The sequence below is a fragment of the Cucumis sativus genome, chromosome 7 (genome assembly GCF_000004075.3).
Source record: "Cucumis sativus cultivar 9930 chromosome 7, Cucumber_9930_V3, whole genome shotgun sequence".
Classification (NCBI taxonomy): Eukaryota; Viridiplantae; Streptophyta; class Magnoliopsida; order Cucurbitales; family Cucurbitaceae; genus Cucumis; species Cucumis sativus.
In genome coordinates, this window is record NC_026661.2 from 15,067,856 (window position 1) to 15,088,880 (window position 21,025).

At 29.5% G+C, this 21,025-nt stretch overlaps 2 protein-coding genes and 1 long non-coding RNA gene across 3 annotated transcripts; 1 reads left to right on the forward strand and 2 right to left on the reverse strand.

Moving 5' to 3' along the window:
- Positions 1 to 423: 423 nt before the first annotated feature.
- On the reverse strand, positions 424 to 864 carry LOC105436265 (S-protein homolog 74-like). Its single transcript, XM_011661458.2, has one exon. The coding sequence runs from the start codon at positions 862 to 864 to the stop codon at positions 424 to 426; it is 441 nt and encodes a 146-aa protein (XP_011659760.2).
- Positions 865 to 12,666: 11,802 nt separating this feature from the next.
- LOC101212063 (S-protein homolog 74) lies at positions 12,667 to 14,010 on the reverse strand. Its single transcript, XM_004139622.3, has 2 exons — positions 13,879 to 14,010; positions 12,667 to 13,239 (listed from the first exon to the last, which is right to left on the reverse strand). The coding sequence occupies exon 2, from the start codon at positions 13,210 to 13,212 to the stop codon at positions 12,772 to 12,774; it is 441 nt and encodes a 146-aa protein (XP_004139670.2). The 5' UTR covers positions 13,213 to 13,239; positions 13,879 to 14,010; the 3' UTR covers positions 12,667 to 12,771.
- A 5,100-nt stretch (positions 14,011 to 19,110) lies between these two features.
- On the forward strand, positions 19,111 to 20,188 carry LOC116405211. Its single transcript, XR_004218374.1, has 2 exons — positions 19,111 to 19,352; positions 19,441 to 20,188. It is a non-coding gene; the product is annotated as an uncharacterized LOC116405211 (long non-coding RNA).
- The last annotated feature ends 837 nt before the right edge of the window (positions 20,189 to 21,025 follow it).

Consider the following 21,025-nt stretch of genomic DNA (forward strand, 5'->3'; position numbering starts at 1 on the left):
AAAGATGATGGAATTTATTTGAAAGACAATTTCGATACTCAGACAGATATTTTGATTCATAAGTGGCAATAATTATTTACCCAACAAAAAATCACACAATTAAATATATGGTTTGTTTGTATTAAATATAAAGTTTTTTTATTAATGTATTTACGGTGTTTTCCATACCCACATAATTCTTTTTCCTTTTTCTCTGTCTTTAAGTAGCCACATCAGCAAGCCTGAGTAAATATATATAACACAAACTAATTGACATATAATCTAACGTTAACACCTACATTTATGTTCATACTTCCATTTATTTGAAATAAAAAGTGTTTATTGGTTTTACTGGTAATGACCTCAACTTAGTATAAGGACTTAGTATAAGGAGTTAGGTTGTTCCAAAAACTTTCAGCACGTAAAAAATGAACGTCATATGTTCTACTTACTTTCTCGAAATTTCCAATAATGAATAAACTCTTCCTCATTTGTACTATTATCTTTGAGGTAAATTCCATTGTCTTCAGCAATCCAATTGCAAATATTACCATCACATTTGACACGCAACCATTCGGTCTTCTTCTCGACCCAAAAAGCGTCGAACCTTACTTGATCTCCGTTTGGCTTGCGTAAGTAACACCAGAACAATGTCGTATCCCAAATGTTCACTTTGAAGTTCCACTTGAACTCGGCCCCAGTGCTAAGGGTCCGCTCGCCCAAATCAGAGTCTTTCGACTTGCATTGTACGAACAACGCTTTCCCATCGCTCAATCCATTCTTGATGTGGATCTCCCATGGGCTCAACGGTTTCGAGCGAGCCAAGGCCAAGGTCGAGACAACCAAGAAGACTAAAAGTTGGTCCTTGAAAGAGATAGCACCCATTGTGTTGTGTTTAATTTGGAGGATCCTGCAACAGCGGAAGTTTAGAACTTGGTTTATATACAAAGAATGTGTGTGGGATTGATGGATTATATTTAAATGGAAAACTATTTTTATGCATGGATTTTACAAATTAATGGTTGGTTTTCAAAGATATATTCTAATTTGAGATTAATTAGTTTCTTAACTTATCACTATTTCTAATATAATCTTGAATTCAAATGCTTTTGTCCTCCTCCATTTTTCTTTGTGTTATATCTCATTACTAATTATTGTCTAACACTAAATATTTCTTTCCAAAAAGCAAAATAATGTAAAGAAATTGAAAAGAAACTAATGTATACTTTAAAAACAGTAAAATAGTTTTCAAACAACACATGTATGATTTTCGAAAATGCTAAAACACTCACATACATCATATCATATCACATATATATACACATGCGCCCACATACTGATATATGTACCGTACATATATATATATGCACATATACTTACGTATACACATATACATTTAATTATTTGAATTATCTATTGTAATATAATTCATATCCTTTGACTGATTATCCTATTCTCCAATTATGGTTGGATGTATTGTGAGCGTAATTACCTTTAATTTTTCAGTTGGTATAAAAAAGAAAAAAGCAATAAGAGATCAGAAGAAACAAATTAATCAATATATTTAAGGATTTCACAGGATTATAGAGATCGAAACCAAACATTAAATAGATATTTTTAAGTTATACTTCAAGAAAAATATAGAGCTAGTACAATATGTTGAATTTTAAAAAATAATTAACTATAAACGGAATAGATAATATAGCAAAATTCTACTATTAATTGACTCACATTTGGGTCATGGTTTATTGTAATAGATTTTGGTATGTTTATGATTATTTTACAATTTGTTATATGTGCTCATTACTCAATTTTTTAAACTAAGGTGTTTGCATGCACGTGCATTTGTATCCATGTTTAAACTTTCACATGTTTTATCCCAATTACCTGCAAGCTCATATCTTTTGAATATTCTCAGTTTTGTCATCAAAATTTGTTATTCATTTTTTAAAGCCTTTTTTTTTTTTTTTTGTTAATCCTATAATAAAATTCAAATCTACTTTAAAATCCACACATTTCACAGTTGGATAAGCATATATCAACTATATACTATCCCAGAATGTATATACATGATAATATGTTTGTGTGATAGGTCTTATCAAGAATGCTAACAAAATCCTACATTCATTCATGAAGGTAGTGAAAATAGGTAATATACGTGAGCGTAATTATCTCAATCGATATGACACGTTTTTGGGTGAAACCAAAAGCAAACCCATGAGTGTATATCGAAAGTTGACAATATTATATAATTGTTGGAGTATGAGGATCAAAATTTTTGCCCAATTAGGCGTATAGAACAAATAGATATAGAAAAATGTAGAAGTTAAAGTGTGAATGGCAATACAATTCCATATACTAAAATTTTGATTAAAGTCATAAATAACTACAAATTATATGAAAACATAAAAGCCAAAATGTGTAGAAAAAATAAAAACCTTTGAGACTCGAATCTCCCATTCTATATTGAACTAAAAAAAATTGTAAAGAAGAAATACATGTACAATATGATAGGATGAAGATGTACTTTTGAATTACCTAAGTGTTTGTAGATGCTCCAATCTTGCAAGTCTTTGTGTTTGTTGAAGATGAATAATAATTTGCAAAGAATTTCTGAAGTTTTTTTTTTTTTTTTTTTTTTGTCAAACAGAAACAAAAGAAAATAAAAGCTGCTTTCCCTCAGGTTTTTGTGTTAAAATATATAAAGAAAGAGATAGTGATGAGGCAGATTTGATGTGGAGAGAAAGAAGGAGAAACAATAACAGATAAAGAGATAATTTAGCTCCAAGACCATGAGAATTCAGAAATTCATAGGGAAATTTTCAACGTAAATCATCCTTTGTTTATGCCTTTTCTTAATATAACTTTACTCACCTACTTTTTTCCGTTCTTATTCAAAATTAGTTCACATTTTGTTGTTTTTTTTAATTATTATTGATTTCATTTGTTAATTAATTTATTCTTAAACTTTATTTATCTTTATTTTTTATTTAATTCATTATTGTCTTCTTTTCCCCTTAAAGTATTTTTCCATCTTTTATATGTTATTTAATATTATATACTTTTCTTGTTTGTGGTCAATTTAATATGTTATTGGTAGTAGTTGTCTAAATTTGTTAACATTTGAAATTACTTTTTTTAAAAGAAAATTATTGACGGTAAAATTTAAAATTTTGAAAGTTCGAATTTTTAGAATTCTTGAAATAGAGTAGACAATGTTTTTTTAAGTTTGAAATAGATTTCGAATAATATTTCTCTAAAATGTTAGTAATTTGCATGTTGATCAATGGTTATGCGTCTCTATATGACAATATTGGTTGTTTATATAATATATTTTGCATAATTTCTACATTTTATGTTTAATTTAATATTTCTCCTACTTGTTAAATATTTTTAGGACATTTGAAAGTTCTTGTAGTCAAATGTTTTGTAATTAATAAAAGGAACTAATGTATCCTTTTAAGACTTTCAAATTCTTTTTATCTTTCTAATATGCATATTCGTTTTATAAACTTTGGGACGATGAAATCTACCTAAATTTGAGAGTTCAAATTTTTTAGAATTTTTTAGGTAAGAAATTTGTTCTTTGGAGTCCGAGATCAAACTCTAGATAATAGTTGTCGTTTATATTAAATTTTCAATTTAAATTTCTTCACATTTTCAAATATTTCCTAAACTTTTGTTTAGATAACTTGCAATCTTATTTACAATTATGCATTTTCCTTATCAAAATATTAAAAAAAAAAATCATATAATAGAATATACGAAATTTAGGAGTCTGATTTCTAAGAATTCTTGAGGTAAGGGATCAAGTTGTTAGGATTAGTCCGAGATTTGATAGGAAAACAAATGGTTTTAATTAAGGTTTTAAAAAACTCTATTTATTTAGAAGGCTATTTCTATGACGAATTTTGAGAAATTGTTAATTTCTTGAGTTGAGAATTTTTTTTCAAAAATAGTATAGAATGATCTTTCACTTATTTTATTTGAAGTCATGAGCAATGAAATAAGACATTTTTAAAAATCTTATTTTTCCAAACGACAATTTCCTTTAAACAATGATTTCAATTCAAAATATAAAATTTGGCCATAGTTTTCTTAATGGGTGTTGGAGGAGTGCTAACACATTTTTCATATACAAATGTTTTCCGAACTCAACCTTAATTTCTTCATACCATTTTTTATGATTTTATTTAAAATTTGTTTATTTTATTTTGGTGTCCAATCACAATATAAAAAAGATTAATACTGGCGACTTTTTTGAGGACACTCGTCACACCGTATCATCTCAAGAACGTGACGACAATAAGTTAAAATACCATTTTGATCTTCAAACTATGATATTTTTATAATTTTAGACCTCATATTTTAATTCTAATTTGAATAAAAGTTCATTTGTAATATAGCAAAATGAACAAAAATATTAAAAAAAAATATAGCAAAGTATATCACAGTCTATCCATGATGAACTGAAATAGACCAAGATATGTAAACTATTATATGTGTCTATCTGTATCATGATTAACACATGTAGTAGTCTATCGTGGTCTACAAATAAATTGTAATATTTTGTAAATATTTTTAAAATATTTAATTTGTTATTCAAATTTTCTTTTTTGTTATTTTAGTACACCAATTGTTTCACACCCCACCCCGAAGTCACTCTCTGTGACTAAGGAGAGGCAGGTCGCCTAGACTCTCAGTACGTAACTTCCAACTGAAGAATGCACTGACTCCCCTAGTGAGTGGTGATAAACATAACTAACAAATCTTAAACACAAAATGCAGACAGTTATGAAATAAAACACTTCATTAATTTTCAACATGGTGAATACATTAGAACTTAATACAAAATTTCTCCTTGGAGAACAAAAAACAATTTGGCAACATTCAAAGTCTTCTCGTGTAACTTCTATACTACTTGCAAGATATAGTGGACACTACCAAGATGATGTGATTGAGGAGGCACGGTAGGCAATCAAGACAACAAGTTCAACGTCAAATGTCCTTTGCTACATGCGACGAGGGGATAAGACGAGCATTTAAAAGGTTAGACAAAATTTTGTCTAGTGAGTAGGTCTTTCGTTTGATAGTTTCATATTATTCCAAATGTGGCAGTATATATCATGTAATTTAAACCGTAACAATTATTTAATTTCCTCATCGCGAGCTATCCCGCATTGCATGTCTACTCGTCTACCACATATTTAACCTACAAAATCACTCTGTAAGTTGAATTAAGTCTTTGTACCATTTCCTTTGGCTTAAGCTTTTATCACAATCTTTTTTCAAGTTGCAGTTAGGCTGAGTAAACTCAATGCCATTAGCATGCCCAACCAATTTATCTAGCCATGTCTTCCATTGCCAAATTACACAACAAGCAAGGACATCCCATATCAGTTCACACAGCAAGTATGTGACATCCCATCCAAGATCACATAGAATGGATGAGGCATCCCATCCAAGATCACACAACATAGAGGATGACATTTCATTCTAGATTACACAGCAAGAAGGGAGTATCATAACATATAGGGTACAAAAGTCATTATCTTTTAGTTTTATGTATCCCTTACAGTTTATTCATTTCTCCCATTCAAGCAACCATAGTAGTATCAGGATATGTGCACGCACAAATATTTATATACATATGTGTGTGTGCATATATTTATTAAAATGTAACACCTCAAAAGTTAAGGTAATATTGAATTTAATTATCTTCATTTTATTTAATTATGTTGAAACTATTGAGCATTATTTGTTTAGGAAGAAAATAATTATATTTTGGATAAATATAATTATTTCTAAAGGAAAAGATAATTACATTTGTTAAAATATAATTATTTAAGAGAAAGATATTGTATTTTAGAGATGATACAAAAATAAATTATTTGTGAGAGGATAATTATTTGAAGAGAGGATATTTGTTTAGGAAAAAATAAAATAATAAGAAAATAATTATATTTTTGGGGCATTTTTAAAAATAGCAAAATAAATTAAAATTGTTTACAAACTATAGCAAAATTTTGAATTCTATCACTAATAGTCTTTTATCACTATAACATATCAATGACTATCAGTGATAGAATTTGCTATAGGTTGTAAATATTTTGTAATATCTACTATTTTTACAAATTCTCCTATATTTTTTTATATATAATTATCTATAAAAGTACAATTATTTTAGTAAAAGAAAAAAGTTGATTGAATTTGATGAGATTTAATAAAGAGAGAGAATATTTTATTTCTGGAAAAGATAATTATTTTGGGAAGATAAAATTGATTTGATGGATTTAATCGAAAGAGAAAGTGGGATTTTATTAGTTGAAAAAGTAAAATTAGTTATATGAAATATAATTATCATTGTTTTGGATGATTGATATGTTATGACTGATGCAACTGATATGTTTTTGATACATGATATATTAACCACATGATTAAGGACGTTATGATTAATATTCATGTCATGTTTATGATGTTATGATGATGTTACATGCTATGGATGAGTGTTCTGTTAACTTTATCTATTAAGATTCTATCCATATGAGTTTTCTTCGGAATCACCATCTTTTCACAAATTTATGATTGTTTGAGTTCGACGGGACCACCAATATGTTATGATAACTTTTATGAGTGATTCAACGAGGTCACTTACAGCCCGATATCACAGGTGTTCCCGAGTCACCGATAGATGAGAGTGTTCCTTTGAAATCACTAGATTGTGTGTGTTTCATCGGGCACACAATAGTTACAGCGCCCCTATATCATAGATGTTTCTTCAGATTCACCGACATATGAGAGTGTTCCTTTGGGATCACTAGATTGTGTATATTCCATCAAGCACACAATAGTTTCGGATACCTTTTCATGAAATCTTAATAAAAAGTTAACAGACAGCTAGCGGGACTAGTATTGGATCCCTTACTGAGTATATTTTATATACTTACTATTTCCTATATTTAATATTTTAGGCAAAAGTAGATGATTCAGAAAGCTAGCGAGCGACAGGAATGATCTGTGACATGTCATATGGGATCACAATTCTTCTTTCATGTTTATGTATCAGTTTTGCAGTATTTTATTTTTATACATTTTTTATTAAATTTTTATCCTATTTATCAAAGTTTATTTAAAGAAATATTACCTGCGTGGGTCATGTTTTCACAGCATTTTACTGAGTTTGAAAATTTTATGACTTTGGAACATTTATTTAATATATATTTCGTTAAAATTTTAGTTTTCTTCTTTTCAACAAAGTGTCATTTGCTACTATCCTTTTAGTAATGACCTTAACTTAATATAAATAGTTGGGTTGTTATATCTAATCTCTTAAGAAGATCAAATTCACACTACAACAAAAACTACATACTACGATAGTTGTGTATATCAAAAAATAGAAGGGAGGAAAAAAAAACTCACAAAAAGTAAAAATTCACGTTTTTGCCAGAAAAAGACGAAATTTTTCGGATAACACTTTCCGTAGTTATTTGATGTCATAGAAGTTACATAAATAATTTATTTAATTTATTAAAATAAAATTAATTTTAAATAAAAATTAAAGTCTATTAAAGCTTTTTCCCCAAATCTAAAGTCGTTAACATTTTCCCAAACCCTCATATATGAACAAGGACATCTCCTTCTGACCATCTGCATTCGACCATCTTCCGGTGTCGTCACCACCACCGGCCCCTCATGCCCGTCTCTTCACTCCAAACCCTCACAAAATGTCTTTGCTTTCGTATTGATTCTCTTTGGAAGGAGCGGGTGAAGAAATGTTTTTTATGGAGGAAGATATGTTGGATTTTCTTATGAAACAATATGGACTCTGTTTTTATGGTACCCTTGAGGGAAATGGGCATTTGCTATTGGAAAGTTCTTATGGCCTCACCAAATTTGAATTTACCCACCATGTGTTTGATGAAATTCCTCAAAAAAAAAAAAAAAAAAAATCCAGTTTTTAAGGTGTTTGTACATCTAAGGTATGAATGAATGTTATGTTAGTTTAAGATGCAAAAATATTAGTAGTTGTGTCTTTTTTTATATATATTTTTTCTTTTTGGCCAAAGCTTTTTTTTGGTTGTATATGTTGATCTTGATGAGATTCTAATGAATCTTGTAAAAACCTAATTGTATGGCATATTAAAAATATCCTTCTACTTTCTTTCTTGCTTTAAAGAACTTTACTTCACAGAAAAAAAAAAAAGGTAAAAATCTAGTAAAAGGAACAACAAGAATTTGGTATTATTCTTCAAGAAATAAATGAAGAAACTATTGCATTCATATATTGAGTGATAATTCATAGTTTCTACATTTAATCTTATTCAAAACACATAACTATACAACATCTATGATTGTTATCTTGGTTTGCCTCAAAGAATTGATTATCAGGATGCGGATGCGGCCATCCCAGCCATATCATTGGCCATGACACATGTTGGGGTTGCGGCTGTGGTAGCATTAATTGCCAAGGATATGGCTTCGCATTGAACATTTGTTACGGTATGGATTGAATTGTTCTAAATTTGAAATTACAAGACTAATTTGTTACTAACTTGAGAGTAAATTGTTGTATATTGATGTTTTAGGACTAAATTGTTGTTTGTACTCATTAACTAGCTTGAATATATTTTATGTTGCCTATTAGGTAACCCTTGCATTACTTCTTAGTTCTTAATTACAACTTCAAAATCAAATAAGTCTCCAGAAAAAGCTATACTCGAATTGAACGCGAGCCTTGTGTTTCTTTAGGTATCTCACATGTAACTTAAGAATTGAGTAATTGGTCAGTTGTCTTCCTTACTTGCTGACGTTGGACTTGACATGGAAGAAACTCGTGCTGAGACAGAGTGTTGTGGTGCAAATTGTGCATTAAAATGGGACCTCGTATATTTAGGTCCATTGCGAAAAAGGTACCATCATCTCAGTATGTTTGTTTAAAGCATTATTATTTTGTATGTTTGTTGTATAAAATGGAGATGGGGAGGGAGTAAAGAGGTGCAAAGATTCCGCCATTTTCTTTTTTCAAAACTGAATGAATCCTTTTTACATCATCATTTTCTTCCTGCTTTGGATTTCTTCTTGATTTTGAATATGAAATCCTATGTTTGTGATTGTATTTCTGTAATGATGGCTTCAAAATGTAAGTCTAATTGAAGAAGATTTTTGATGTATATAACATACAAAACAAGGAAAGTGAAAGAGTTTTGAAATTATGTTGTTAAAAGTAGAGGGTCGAGTTGGAAAGTCGTTAGACTGCCTTATGAAAATGGAAAATTAATTCCATGGAAAGGAAACCGATGTAATCGATTGAAGTCTGGTGAAACGGTAAATTCAATATTTGCCAGCAATGTGGTGTTGCGTTCAGAAAGGCAGCTTACATGAAGCAACATATGCGAAGCCATTTGCTCGAGGTATTTTACTTCATTATCTGCTTCTTGTTATATTTGTTTCCCTCATACTCACAGTGAGTTCTATAAATCCTAGTGAGAGAACTTATATGGAAGAAATGATACAGGTTGGAATTTCTACAATTGATGTCATGAAATCCATTGCTAGAGGGTAAAAGATCCCAGTTTTCATAGTTGAAGTTCAACTACTTTTATTATAAAAACAATATCCCTTGATAATATCGCCAAAATAATTTTCTTCTAGTTTGAAAATGAGTGAAATTTAATAATACCCTGCAAACATAACGTTGAGAAGAACAGTAGCACCAACAACAAGTCCAGCAAGTTCACCAATCTATATATAAAGATCAATGAACATAAATCGATTATTAGTTTAAACAAGATTCTAGTGAAATTTAGAGTTAATCATAAAGAGAGGATGAACTAACAACTCTATTATGAGTGGCAACACCAGACACTACAAGCATGAGATAAAATGTGATGATGAATTCAATCACAAAGGTTTGCAGATATGAATCACTTGAGAGAGTCCCTGAAAAATTATCTTGGTCTCCATTAAATATTAGCCTAAGTGTCCCAGCCGCCAATGTTGATCCAAGAACTTGAGAGATCACATAAGCTGATACCTGTTACAAAAAATTGAATTGTTTTGGAATCAGAATCAAATCAGTTATCAGTACACCCCACTTTGTCTTATCTGATTATGAATCATCAATTAATGAAAAAAAATCAGGTTTGGTGAAAAAAAATCAGGTTTGGTGAAAAAAAATCCTGATTGAAGATTGAAAATTTTCACATCTCCAAAGTAACCCAATAGTATAATAAAACCTGGATGTGAGTGAACCTTCTCTGAGACTTTAGATCGTGGTAGCGAACTATTAATGAACTCCTCTCTTCTAAATTGTTACTTCAAGTTATTTATTTGCTTCTTTTTATTTTTTTGTGCTTAAGTTTCTATTTTCAAGTTAAGGCTTTGTGTGTGTTGTCATTCTATAGTTGATAGATTTTGTATTAAATTTATTTCATACATAAGATTCATTCATTTTTAAATGTTCCATTGAAACGGATCTATACGTTGATCTTGAGTGCCAGGTTTGTGGTGAAGTTAGACATTTCCACCAACCAAATCTAGGTGGTGATGAAAATGGAAGATTTATGGACTTCAATTGGTATTTAAAGCTAAAAAGAATTTCAAAAGTTTACGAGTATTGTACATATATAGCTAGTAGTTTTGTTCGTAGACACATGTAATCATATTACTTTTATTAGGGTGAATTAGTTTAATTTATGTGTTAGTTGAAAGTTGGGTTATAAAAATATTGATGTTATTTTTATTGTATTGTACGTTAGCCAGTCAGATCGTGTTTATCTTTAAATGTAAATTATGGAAGGTTTAAAACGGTGAATTGTTAAAACTTTGGACATCTCACGTTAAAAATTGATTTGTTATTTTAAAATGTATGATTTATCACGTTTCATATCACATTTAGTAACGAAAAAAAATTAAATTAGCACACACGATAATTTCTTTCATTTTGGTTGGGTGACCTACATTAAAGAATGTGTCGGTAAAGATGTTTGATGTCAGATTAAAATCGACTTTAAAATAAACTATCATGTAGTAAAAAACGAAGCAAAAGATAGACCGACATTTTATATCTTTAATAACATCTTCTTTGATGATGTTCTCAATCATCTAACATTTTACGTATGTATTGTAAGTTTTCAACTAATATTAAAAGTCAATTTTCTTGTAGAACGCATTCAAATGCATTAGAAATATTTCTATTTGCTAGAAGTCGGGAGTTGTTGTATCAATTATAGACTACATTAGGGTCAAAAAATTTGGACCTAGAACTCGGTCATCAGGTATTGTATAACCCCACTTTTAAACGTAGATAGTTAGTAGTATATTTTAACTTTCCTAACAAAAAATAAACAAATGAAAGGCAAGAACAATTTAGGTGTCTTTAGTTGTATATCAATTTATTTTTATTTAAATTATAACATTGACATATTATTGGCATATTTATGCATTTCTTTAAAATGAACTGGTTGAAGTACATCAATAATTATGTTGCCTATCAACACCCGTTAAAACTTACCTTTAAGTGCAACATTGATTGAATGGTTACCAAGAAGGTGAATTGAAATTCATTGGTTGATATATAATTTCAAATAAAATTGAATTTGGAATGTACTTCATAAATATTACTCTAAAATAAATGACGAATTAGCATATAAATTAATTCCAAAAATTATAATTAATCGATGAATTTAGTGCATCACTTGTAAATTTGATATATCAATTATATAACTAAGGTGCCGAACATAAATTAAATTACATTAAATACTTAAATAAATTCGCTAGGTTTAGGATTTGTCTGTTTGGAAAGCTTTGACTGTTGTTGATAGGATTAAATATCATTTTTAGGTAATCTCGAGGTAAGAGATTCAACTATTAGACTCATTTTCCCTCATCATGCATTAATGACGTACCTATAATTCATGTAATGTGACTGTTAGGGATGTTAGATAATGATATAGCTTCATAGAAGATCGTTATGTATGACTGAGCTATGTTATGACCAAGATACATTATTAATGAGACATGCTACAATCAAATATACCATGATTGAGATATGTTTGACTAAGCTATGTGATGACAAGGATATGTTATGAAATAGTTTATAATATTTATGTGATGCTATATGTATAAACTAGGGTGTTGTGTTAGCTTGAATCACCACTTATTTATGCTTGTGTAGTCGGCTTTTATTTGTGACTCGATAGGATTAATTACTTATAGTCCGACTCTTCTTTGGGTTCACCGAGAGCCCATATGTGTTCCTATGGGATCACACTGGATAGCGTGCATCATAATGACAATAGTTGAGCCTAGATGTGTCCCTAGGGGTACTTTCTTAACGGACACGTAGCAGTGGGTCCCTTAGAGTAAATTTATACTCACCATTTTCTATGCTTAATTTTTTACCCTTTTCTATACTTTATTTTTTCATGCAAAGGTAGAAATAGTGGTTGGTGAGAGGGACCGTGGGTGTTTTCCCTGCATTTATATTTTCAATATTTAATTGTCAAAAATTTATTTTATAACACACCATTACTTTTACATATTTTTTTTCTTTTAAATAGGGTTCGAAGTAATAATTTATTTATTTATTCTTTTTATACACATTATTAATAGTTTTTTTATGAATATTTGAAATGTTTTTTTTTAATTTAGTATTTTCTTTTATTTGAGATAAAAAGTAAAAAAAGTTTATTTATTTTACTGGTAATGACCTCAACATAGTATAAAGAGTTGAGTCGTTACAAGTACAAACTTTCTTTCAGCACATAAGAAATGAAATGAACATCATATGTTCTACTTAGTTTCTCGAAATTTCCAATAATGAATACGCTCATCCTCATTTGTACTATTATCTTTGAGGTAAATTCCAGTGTCTTCAGCAATCCAATTGCAAATATTACCATCACATTTGACACGCAACCATCGGGTCTTCTTCTCAACCCAGAAAGCCTCGAACCTTACTTGATCTCCCTTTGGCTTGCGTAAGTAACACCAGAACAATGTCGTATCCCAAATGTTCACTTTGAAGTTCCACTTGAACTCGGCCCCAGTGCTAAGGGTCCGCTCGCCCAAATCAGAGTCTTTCGACTTGCAGTGTACGAACAATGCTTGCCCATCGCTCAATCCATTCTTGATGTGGATCTCCCATGGGCTCAACGGTTTCGAGCAAACCAAGGCCAAGGTCGAGACAGCCAAGAAGACCAAAAGTTGGTCCTTGAAAGAGATACCACCCATTGTGTTGTGTTTATTTTGGTGGATATGCTGCAACAGCAGAAGTTTAGAACTTGGTCTATATACAAAGAATGTGTGTGGGATTGATGGATTATGTTTAAATGGAAAACTATTTTTTATGCATGGATTTTACAAATTAATGGTTGGTTTTCAAAGATATATTCTAATTTGAGATTAATTAGTTTCTTAACTTATCACTATTTCTAATATAATTTTGAATTCAAATGCTTTTGTCTTGCTCCATTTTTCTTTGTGTTATATCTAATTACTAATTATTGTCAACACTAAATATTTCTTTCCAAAAAGCGAAATAATGTAAAGAAATTGAAAACAAACTAATTTATACTTCAAAAACAGAAAAATAGTTTTCAATCCACACATATATGATTTTCAAAAATACTAAAACACTCACATACATCATATCATATCACATATATATAGACAGGCACATATTCATAACATGTACATATATATATATATATATATATATATGCACATGTACGTATACACATATACATTTAACTATTTGAATTATCTATTGTCAAATAATTCGGATCCTTTGACAGATCCTTTGAGACTCGAATCTCCCATTCTATATTGAACTAAAAAAAATTGTAAAGAACAAATACATGTACAATATGATAGGATGAAGATGTACTTTTGAATTACCTAAGTGTTTGTAGAGGCTCCAATCTTGCAAGTCTTTGTGTTTGTTGAAGATGAATAACAATTTGCAAAGAATTTCTGAAGTTTTTTCTTGTTTTTTTACTTTTTTTTTTTTTTTTTTTTTTTTTTTTTTTTTTTGTTAAACAGAAACAAAAGAAAATAAAAGCTGCTTTCCCTCAGGTTTTTGTGTTAAAATATATAAAGAAAGAGATAGTGATGAGGCAGATTTGATGTGGAGAGAAAGAAGGAGAAACAATAACAGATAAAGAGATAATTTAGCTCCAAGACCATGAGAATTCAGAAATTCATAAGGAAATTTTCAACGTAAATCATCCTTCGTTTATGCCTTTTCTTAATATAACTTTACTCACCTATTTTTTTCCGTTCTTATTCAAAATTTAGTTCACATTTTGTTACCAATCCATATAGAAAATTTCCAATTTCCATAATTAATCATATATGCTTCCATAAATATTCAATTAATTCTAATCTTCACATCAAACAAACAAATCTATCCGTTTATCTAAAATAACATTCAAATAATTTCAACTAAATTCAATTAAGACAATTACACTTAAAAGTACCTTAAATTTTGGAATCTTACATATATTATATAAACAACCAATATTGTCATCTAAACAAGCATGATCAATGAATGTAAAAATCACAAAATTTTAGAGAAATATTACCTGAGATGATGGATTGACTGCTAATCTCAAGAATTTTAGAAATTGGAACTTTTAAAATTTTAGATTGGCTGATCCTTTTATAATAAAAGAGCGATAATTTCAAATGTTAACAAATTTAGACAATTATTAGTAATAACACATTAAATTGACCCCAAAATAAGAAAAATGTATAATATTAAATAACACACCAAAGATGGGAAAATACCAAAGAAAAAAAAAAGACAATAATCAATACTGTGAAAAAAGAAGACAAAAAAGGAATTAAATAAAAAATAAAGACAAATAAAGTTTAAGAATAAATTAATTAACAAATGAATTTTTGGTGAGAGTTAAGGATTTTGAGTATATATATATATATATGTTTGCCAACTTAGGAAAAGTTTGATAAAATTATATTATTGGAAATAATATAATTAGTATGAATAATATATAATTTTGTTATATCTTGGAAAAAGTATAAAAAATTGAAATTGATGAGTTGTTAAATCTAAATTGCTACATTTAGGTTGAATTTAATATTTCTCATAGTTGTTAAATCTTTTTAGGACATTTGAAAGTTCTTATAATAAAATGTTTTGTAATTATTAAAAGGAACTAATGTATCTTTTACGACTTTCAAATTATTTTTATCTTTCTAACCTGCATATTCATTTATAAAATTTCGGACACCCAATATAGTCCAATTTTCTAGAATTCTTAAAATAAAAAAATTGATTCTTTTAAGTCCAAACATCGATCTCTAAAAAAGAAGAGAAGAAAGAAATTCTATAATGAAATCTAGGAAATTTAGGAGTATGATTTCTAAGAATTCTTGAGGCAAGGAATCGCGTCGTTTTCGCATGGATTGATCTATTAAGGGGCTAGGGGGTCACGTGACCCCTTACATTCTCGATTTTTGTATTTTAATATTAATTTTGAATAATTAAATTACAATATGTGTTAATAATGATTTGTGTTGCTATATTTTACATTTGGTATAGTAGTTGTGCCCCCCTTTAAAACCTAGGGTCTTTGTTTAAATCTCATGTACTACAATTATTTTTGTTAATAGTGCCCCCTACATATGATTTTTGGATATGCTACTCGTTTGGATTAATTTGAGATTTGATATGAAAAAATTGGTTTTAATTAATGTCTTAAAAAACACTCCTAATGTCTTAAAAAATACTCTTTATTAGAGGGTTATTCCTGTTACGAATTTGTGAGAAAATTTTCCTCAATATAGTTTAATTGATGGAATGATTTTCACTTTGAAGTCACGAGCAATGAAATAAGACATTTTTAAAAATTTTATTGCTCCAAATGATCACAATTTCCTTTAAATAATAATTTCAATTCAAAATATAAAATTTGGCCACCGTTTTCTTAATGGGTGTTGCATGGGGGCTAACACATTTTTCATATACAAATATCTTTCGAACTCAACTCTAATTTTTGCACACAATTTTTTATGATTTTGTTTAAAGTTCGTTACTTTATTTTGGTGTCCAATCACAACATAAAAGAGATTAATGGTGGCAACTTTTTTGAGGATGCTCATCACTCTGTATTGTTTCAAGAACGTGACGACAATAAGTTAAAATACCATTTTGATTTTCAAACTTTGATATTTTTATAATTTATTCCTCGTATTTTAATTCTCCAATTTTGGTCTTGTAGTTTGAACAAAAGTTATTTTTCTAATATAGCAAAATGAACAAAAATATTTAAAAAATATAGCAAAATAAATCACAGTTTATCCATGAAGAAGTGAAATAGACCAAGATATATGGACTTAAAATATTTTTACATTAAACCTTTGCCAACGTCCTTACACGCAACATCGACAAATGTTGTATTTTAATAATAGCATTTAAACTGTTGTCGATGTCTTGTTGTAAGTGCATCAGCAAAAGTTGAATAATTAATGCGTACAGTTGGACTTTCCCCGACGCATCACTAAGTTCGTCGGTAAGTCGAATAATATTTTTAAATTCGTATCTTTTGTCGACGTGGTAAATGCTAACGTTGACAGAAGTTTAAGTAATCAATGATTACGGTTGGACTTTTCTCGACAATCACTAATGACATCGAGGAAAGCTAAAAGGGTCGATGTTTTCAGATTGCGTCGGCTTTTCCCCTCCATATTTGTTCTATTTTACACCGAACACACAAAATGTAAAAGAGAAAAAAGAAAAAGACACTACAAGAAATACCAGTTACGATAGCATCAAAAAAACGCTATTGTTGACTTTCGGTAGTGTTTTTGAAATGTTGTCGTAGCCGATGTTAATAAAAGTTCATGACTTTCCATAGCGTTTTTACAACGCTGTCCAAAACGCTATAATATGTCTCTATTGATAGCACATATATGATGCTATAAATGCTTTTTTCAACGTGAAGAAAAACACAATTGAAAATTGGATAACATTTTTTATTGCCTTGAAAAATCATTATCAAAATATTTCAATAACGTTTTCAATAACATTTTGGAAAAGTTCTACAAATTAAATACATTTTATAGTGTTTTCTATTGTGTTCGAAAAGCATTATCAAAACGTTTCAATAGCTACTTTAACAAGATCGAAAAAACAATATCAAAATGTTTCAACGAAATTTTTAATAACATTTGAAAAATGTTATAAAAGACTTTTTGTAGCGTTTTTTATTACGTTTGGAACAAACGTTATCAAAACTGTTCAATAGCTATTTTAAGAACATTGGAAAAAATGTTATAAACCATTTTTTACGCGATTTATGAATGTTATAGTAGCAAGAAGTCCTTAACTTTTAATAGTAATTTTTACACAGCTATTAATAACAATAAAAAAATTGATATATTATAGCTTTAGTTCACTATTATGGAAACGTTTCATGATATTGAAAGTATCATAAAAGAATGTTATATAACAATAAATTGACTAGATATGTTATCGAAGGTCTCTTGTTTTTATTAGCATTATTCATTGTAATGAAAAAAAGTTATAAATACTCAACTTTTACACAAACATTATTGTTGATTAACCCTCCATAGCATTTATGGAATAATACATACATAACTATAATTGATCTAATAGAATATTGTCGAATCAAATTATAACTATACTAAGAAGGTATAATTAATATTCATCCAAATCTACTATCATAATTATAATCAGATTGTCGTTCTTAATCCTAATTGGATATTATGGCCTAGTTTATGTTAGCAATTTGCATTCTTTCTATTTCCACATTTGAACAAACTAGGAAGCTAAATGATTAGAACTTAATTCAATTTTAAAATTTATAATCTCACAATGTTTCTTTGATTGATATGGAAATTTGCTTGCATCTTTGTCAATTTGTCCACTTAAGATGATATGCTTCATAAGATAATTTAAATACGTCTTCCATCGTCTAATAAAAACTAAATATAGAGGATTTTCCAAACTAAATATAGCACAACATGCATCTGTTTCTTTCATACTAATTTTTTTCTTATTTCTCTCGGTGCTATTTTCTTGTTACTAAGATGATCTTTCAAGAAGTAGAAAAATGTGGGAATGATGTGCAAGCCATTATCCTCATAGAACTAGGTAGTGTCCCCACAGGTATTCTTCGTGGAAATTGATTTGCTTTAGAAATGTTCTTTAGCTGTACTGTAATACGAGATTTTGTTTTCTTACTAGGTTTGGAAGAATTCATTATATTGAAACAGAAAAGCCAACTTGGAGCAATTAACTGATATAAGAATTTTTGTATGGTTAGTAGCAAAATCTTGGTTCCAATGTACTTATTTTAGGCTTGTTGGTAGCTAAAGATGTCAATGTTTATTATTTCACTACTACAAAATCGGTCTTAGTTGACGCTTAAAAACTGTCAAGTAAAGGTTTATTTGACGCTTTTAAAAGTAGTGTTAAGAATAAGGAAGGTATACTTGACTGGTTTTAAACGTCAAGTAAAGCCAGTTTACTTGACAGGTAAAAAACGTCAAGTATTTGAGATTACTTGACGCTTTTTAAGCGTCAAATAATCTAGTGTCAAGAAAAAGAATGATTTTGTTTGACATATTTGAAGCGTCAAGTAGAGTTATACTTGACTGTTTGTAAACGTCAAGTACATGTCATTTCTAGACATTTTTTGCACGTCAAGAATGTATGTACTCTTGACATGTTTTGCAAGTCAAGTTTTTTTTTCTTCTAAAAAAGTTATATATTTTAAAATATCTTCATAATGTTTCGTGCACCTGTTTTGAAGCCGAACATATTCAATTAGTATATAAGTAAAGCAAGAGACACTACTACAAAACTAATTTTACTTGACACCTACAGTTTTGATATATTCTTGACAGCTTTAATAAAATCCGTTAAGTAGAAGAAACAAAAAGTCAAAAATAACAAAAAGTGAAAAAATGCCTAATTTCCTATTTTTTATTTTCACTCCTTCACAGATTAAAAGCGTTAATTACTTTGCATTTTTTAAACGTCAACTAATATGTTTTTTTCTCTATTTTTTAAAAATAAAACCTTTTCTTTTTTTTCCTCAAATTTTCATTTTTCTCTCATTTCTAAAATTAAAATTTTTCCTCTTTTTTTTTCCCTAAATTTTTCCTTTTTTTCTCGTTTTCCCCTAAAATTTTCCAAATTTTTCTCCCTATCCACGATTTCTTCATACTCTTCACAAATTTCTTCAGCCCATGACCTAATTCCACCCACTACTATCTTCTTAATCCCCTTTTCTTCAATGGGTTTGCGTTCAAACCCTACTGCAACCCTCTCTCTTCTTCTTTTCTCCTCTTCCTTCTTCTTCCCTCTCTTTGCCTCCGTTCAGGTATTCATCTTACATTTCTCTTCTCTTTTGTTTTTTTATGGCGTTCTTAATGGGGTTTGATTTTTATTGCTTCTTTGGTGTTTTTCAGGTGTATTCTGCGGAAGTGGAGAAAGATGAGTTGGATGGACCTAAAGATCTCGGTCGATGTAGCAAGGTCAGTACAATTCCTTGTCGGCCATGGCTAGAGGTTGGTTTGGGGTTATATTGAGATTGAGATCTTTGTGCTTTTTGACTTAATAGTTTTCCTTCTTGTACATTGTTAATAGAACTAACTATTGTCTATTGAGATATACTCTTGAGCTTTCAATACCTTCTACTACCTGCTTGTGTATGAAAATAAAAAAAACCAATTGTAATTTCGGGGGACAGTGAGGAAGATGGTAATGATTTTACTAGGTGGTGCTGGTTTTGTTTTTGAAGAATTTGAAGAAGGCCAACTGACTTGGGTTTAGAATTATCCGACTTGAAGAAAAATCAAACTAGCGGAAGCGTTGAAGCCTGGGTCTAAACCTCGCACTTGTTTCATTCTAGCCTAAGAAAGGAAGGAAGGAAGAACGCGCCTGCGAATTCAAATGAAAAAGAGGTACCTGAGGATCTAAGACGGCCAGAAACGGGCGGTTTGGGGATTGTGGGAGTGGAAGAGGAATAGGAGAGATAAAGGAATGGTTTGGCGCCATTGGGAAAGGGGTTTGCGTGAAAGGGATGAGGGTTTGAGTGTAATTGGGAAAGTTATTTATTAAAATAGTAACTTAGTTTAATTGTTTACTGTTATTGTATGCATTTATGAGAACAAATAAACGTTTTTTTACTGAAAAAAAATGCGAATTTTACATTTATGATCTTATTTTTCCTCTCCCTTTTAAAGTTGTATAGTAAGATTATTGTACCCCATTTTTCTTTTGGCGTGAAGAAAAGAACACAAGTAATAGTAATGTACGTATAACTAATTCACTTTTATTTATTTCATATAATAAAGGTAAGTCCAATGTATGTTAAAAGATATATCATACACACTATGCTTTTTTCCATTCATGAATCTTTTCATCGATACTATCTGGAATATTTCTCAAGTAAATTCCATCATCTTTAGCTATCCAGTAACAAGTTCCTTGATCTAAAGTGCACCTGTAATGAAGCCAATAATGTTGAGTTTCATGCCAAAACACCTCAAAAGAGGAAAAACTACCATTTGGTGTCCTCATAAAACACCAAAACAAAGTTGAACCAAAAACATTTTCCTTGAAACTCCATTGAATTTCAGATCCATGATCAATATATTGTTCTCCAATATCAGTATCTCTTGATTTACAATGAGCCATTAATTTTCCATTGCTTAGTCCATTAATCACATGGATATGCCATTTATTAACAATTGCTGGTGGAAGAACAGCTCCCACAAAGAAATGTTGCTGATGAAGAACAACAAATAATACAACCAAATAACTCAAAATTCTACCCATTTCTTTCTCTTTTGTATTCTAGTTGAGATATTGTTGGGATATATGAATTGATCATATTGTACTATTTATATATGAATTTATCACCTTGCATGCAAAGGAAAGAATTTAATTAATTATCTTTAATTGTCATTAATCTATCTCTTCGTTTATGTATTTGAAAACTATGGTATTGGATTTAATGTGGTCAAAGATGATTACGAACTTTTCAGATAC

Coding starts and splice junctions, on each gene's coding strand:
- LOC105436265 (XM_011661458.2), bottom strand. CDS start 864: ATGGGTGCTATCTCTTTCAAGGACCAACTTTTAGTCTTCTTGGTTGTC.
- LOC101212063 (XM_004139622.3), bottom strand. CDS start 13,212: ATGGGTGGTATCTCTTTCAAGGACCAACTTTTGGTCTTCTTGGCTGTC.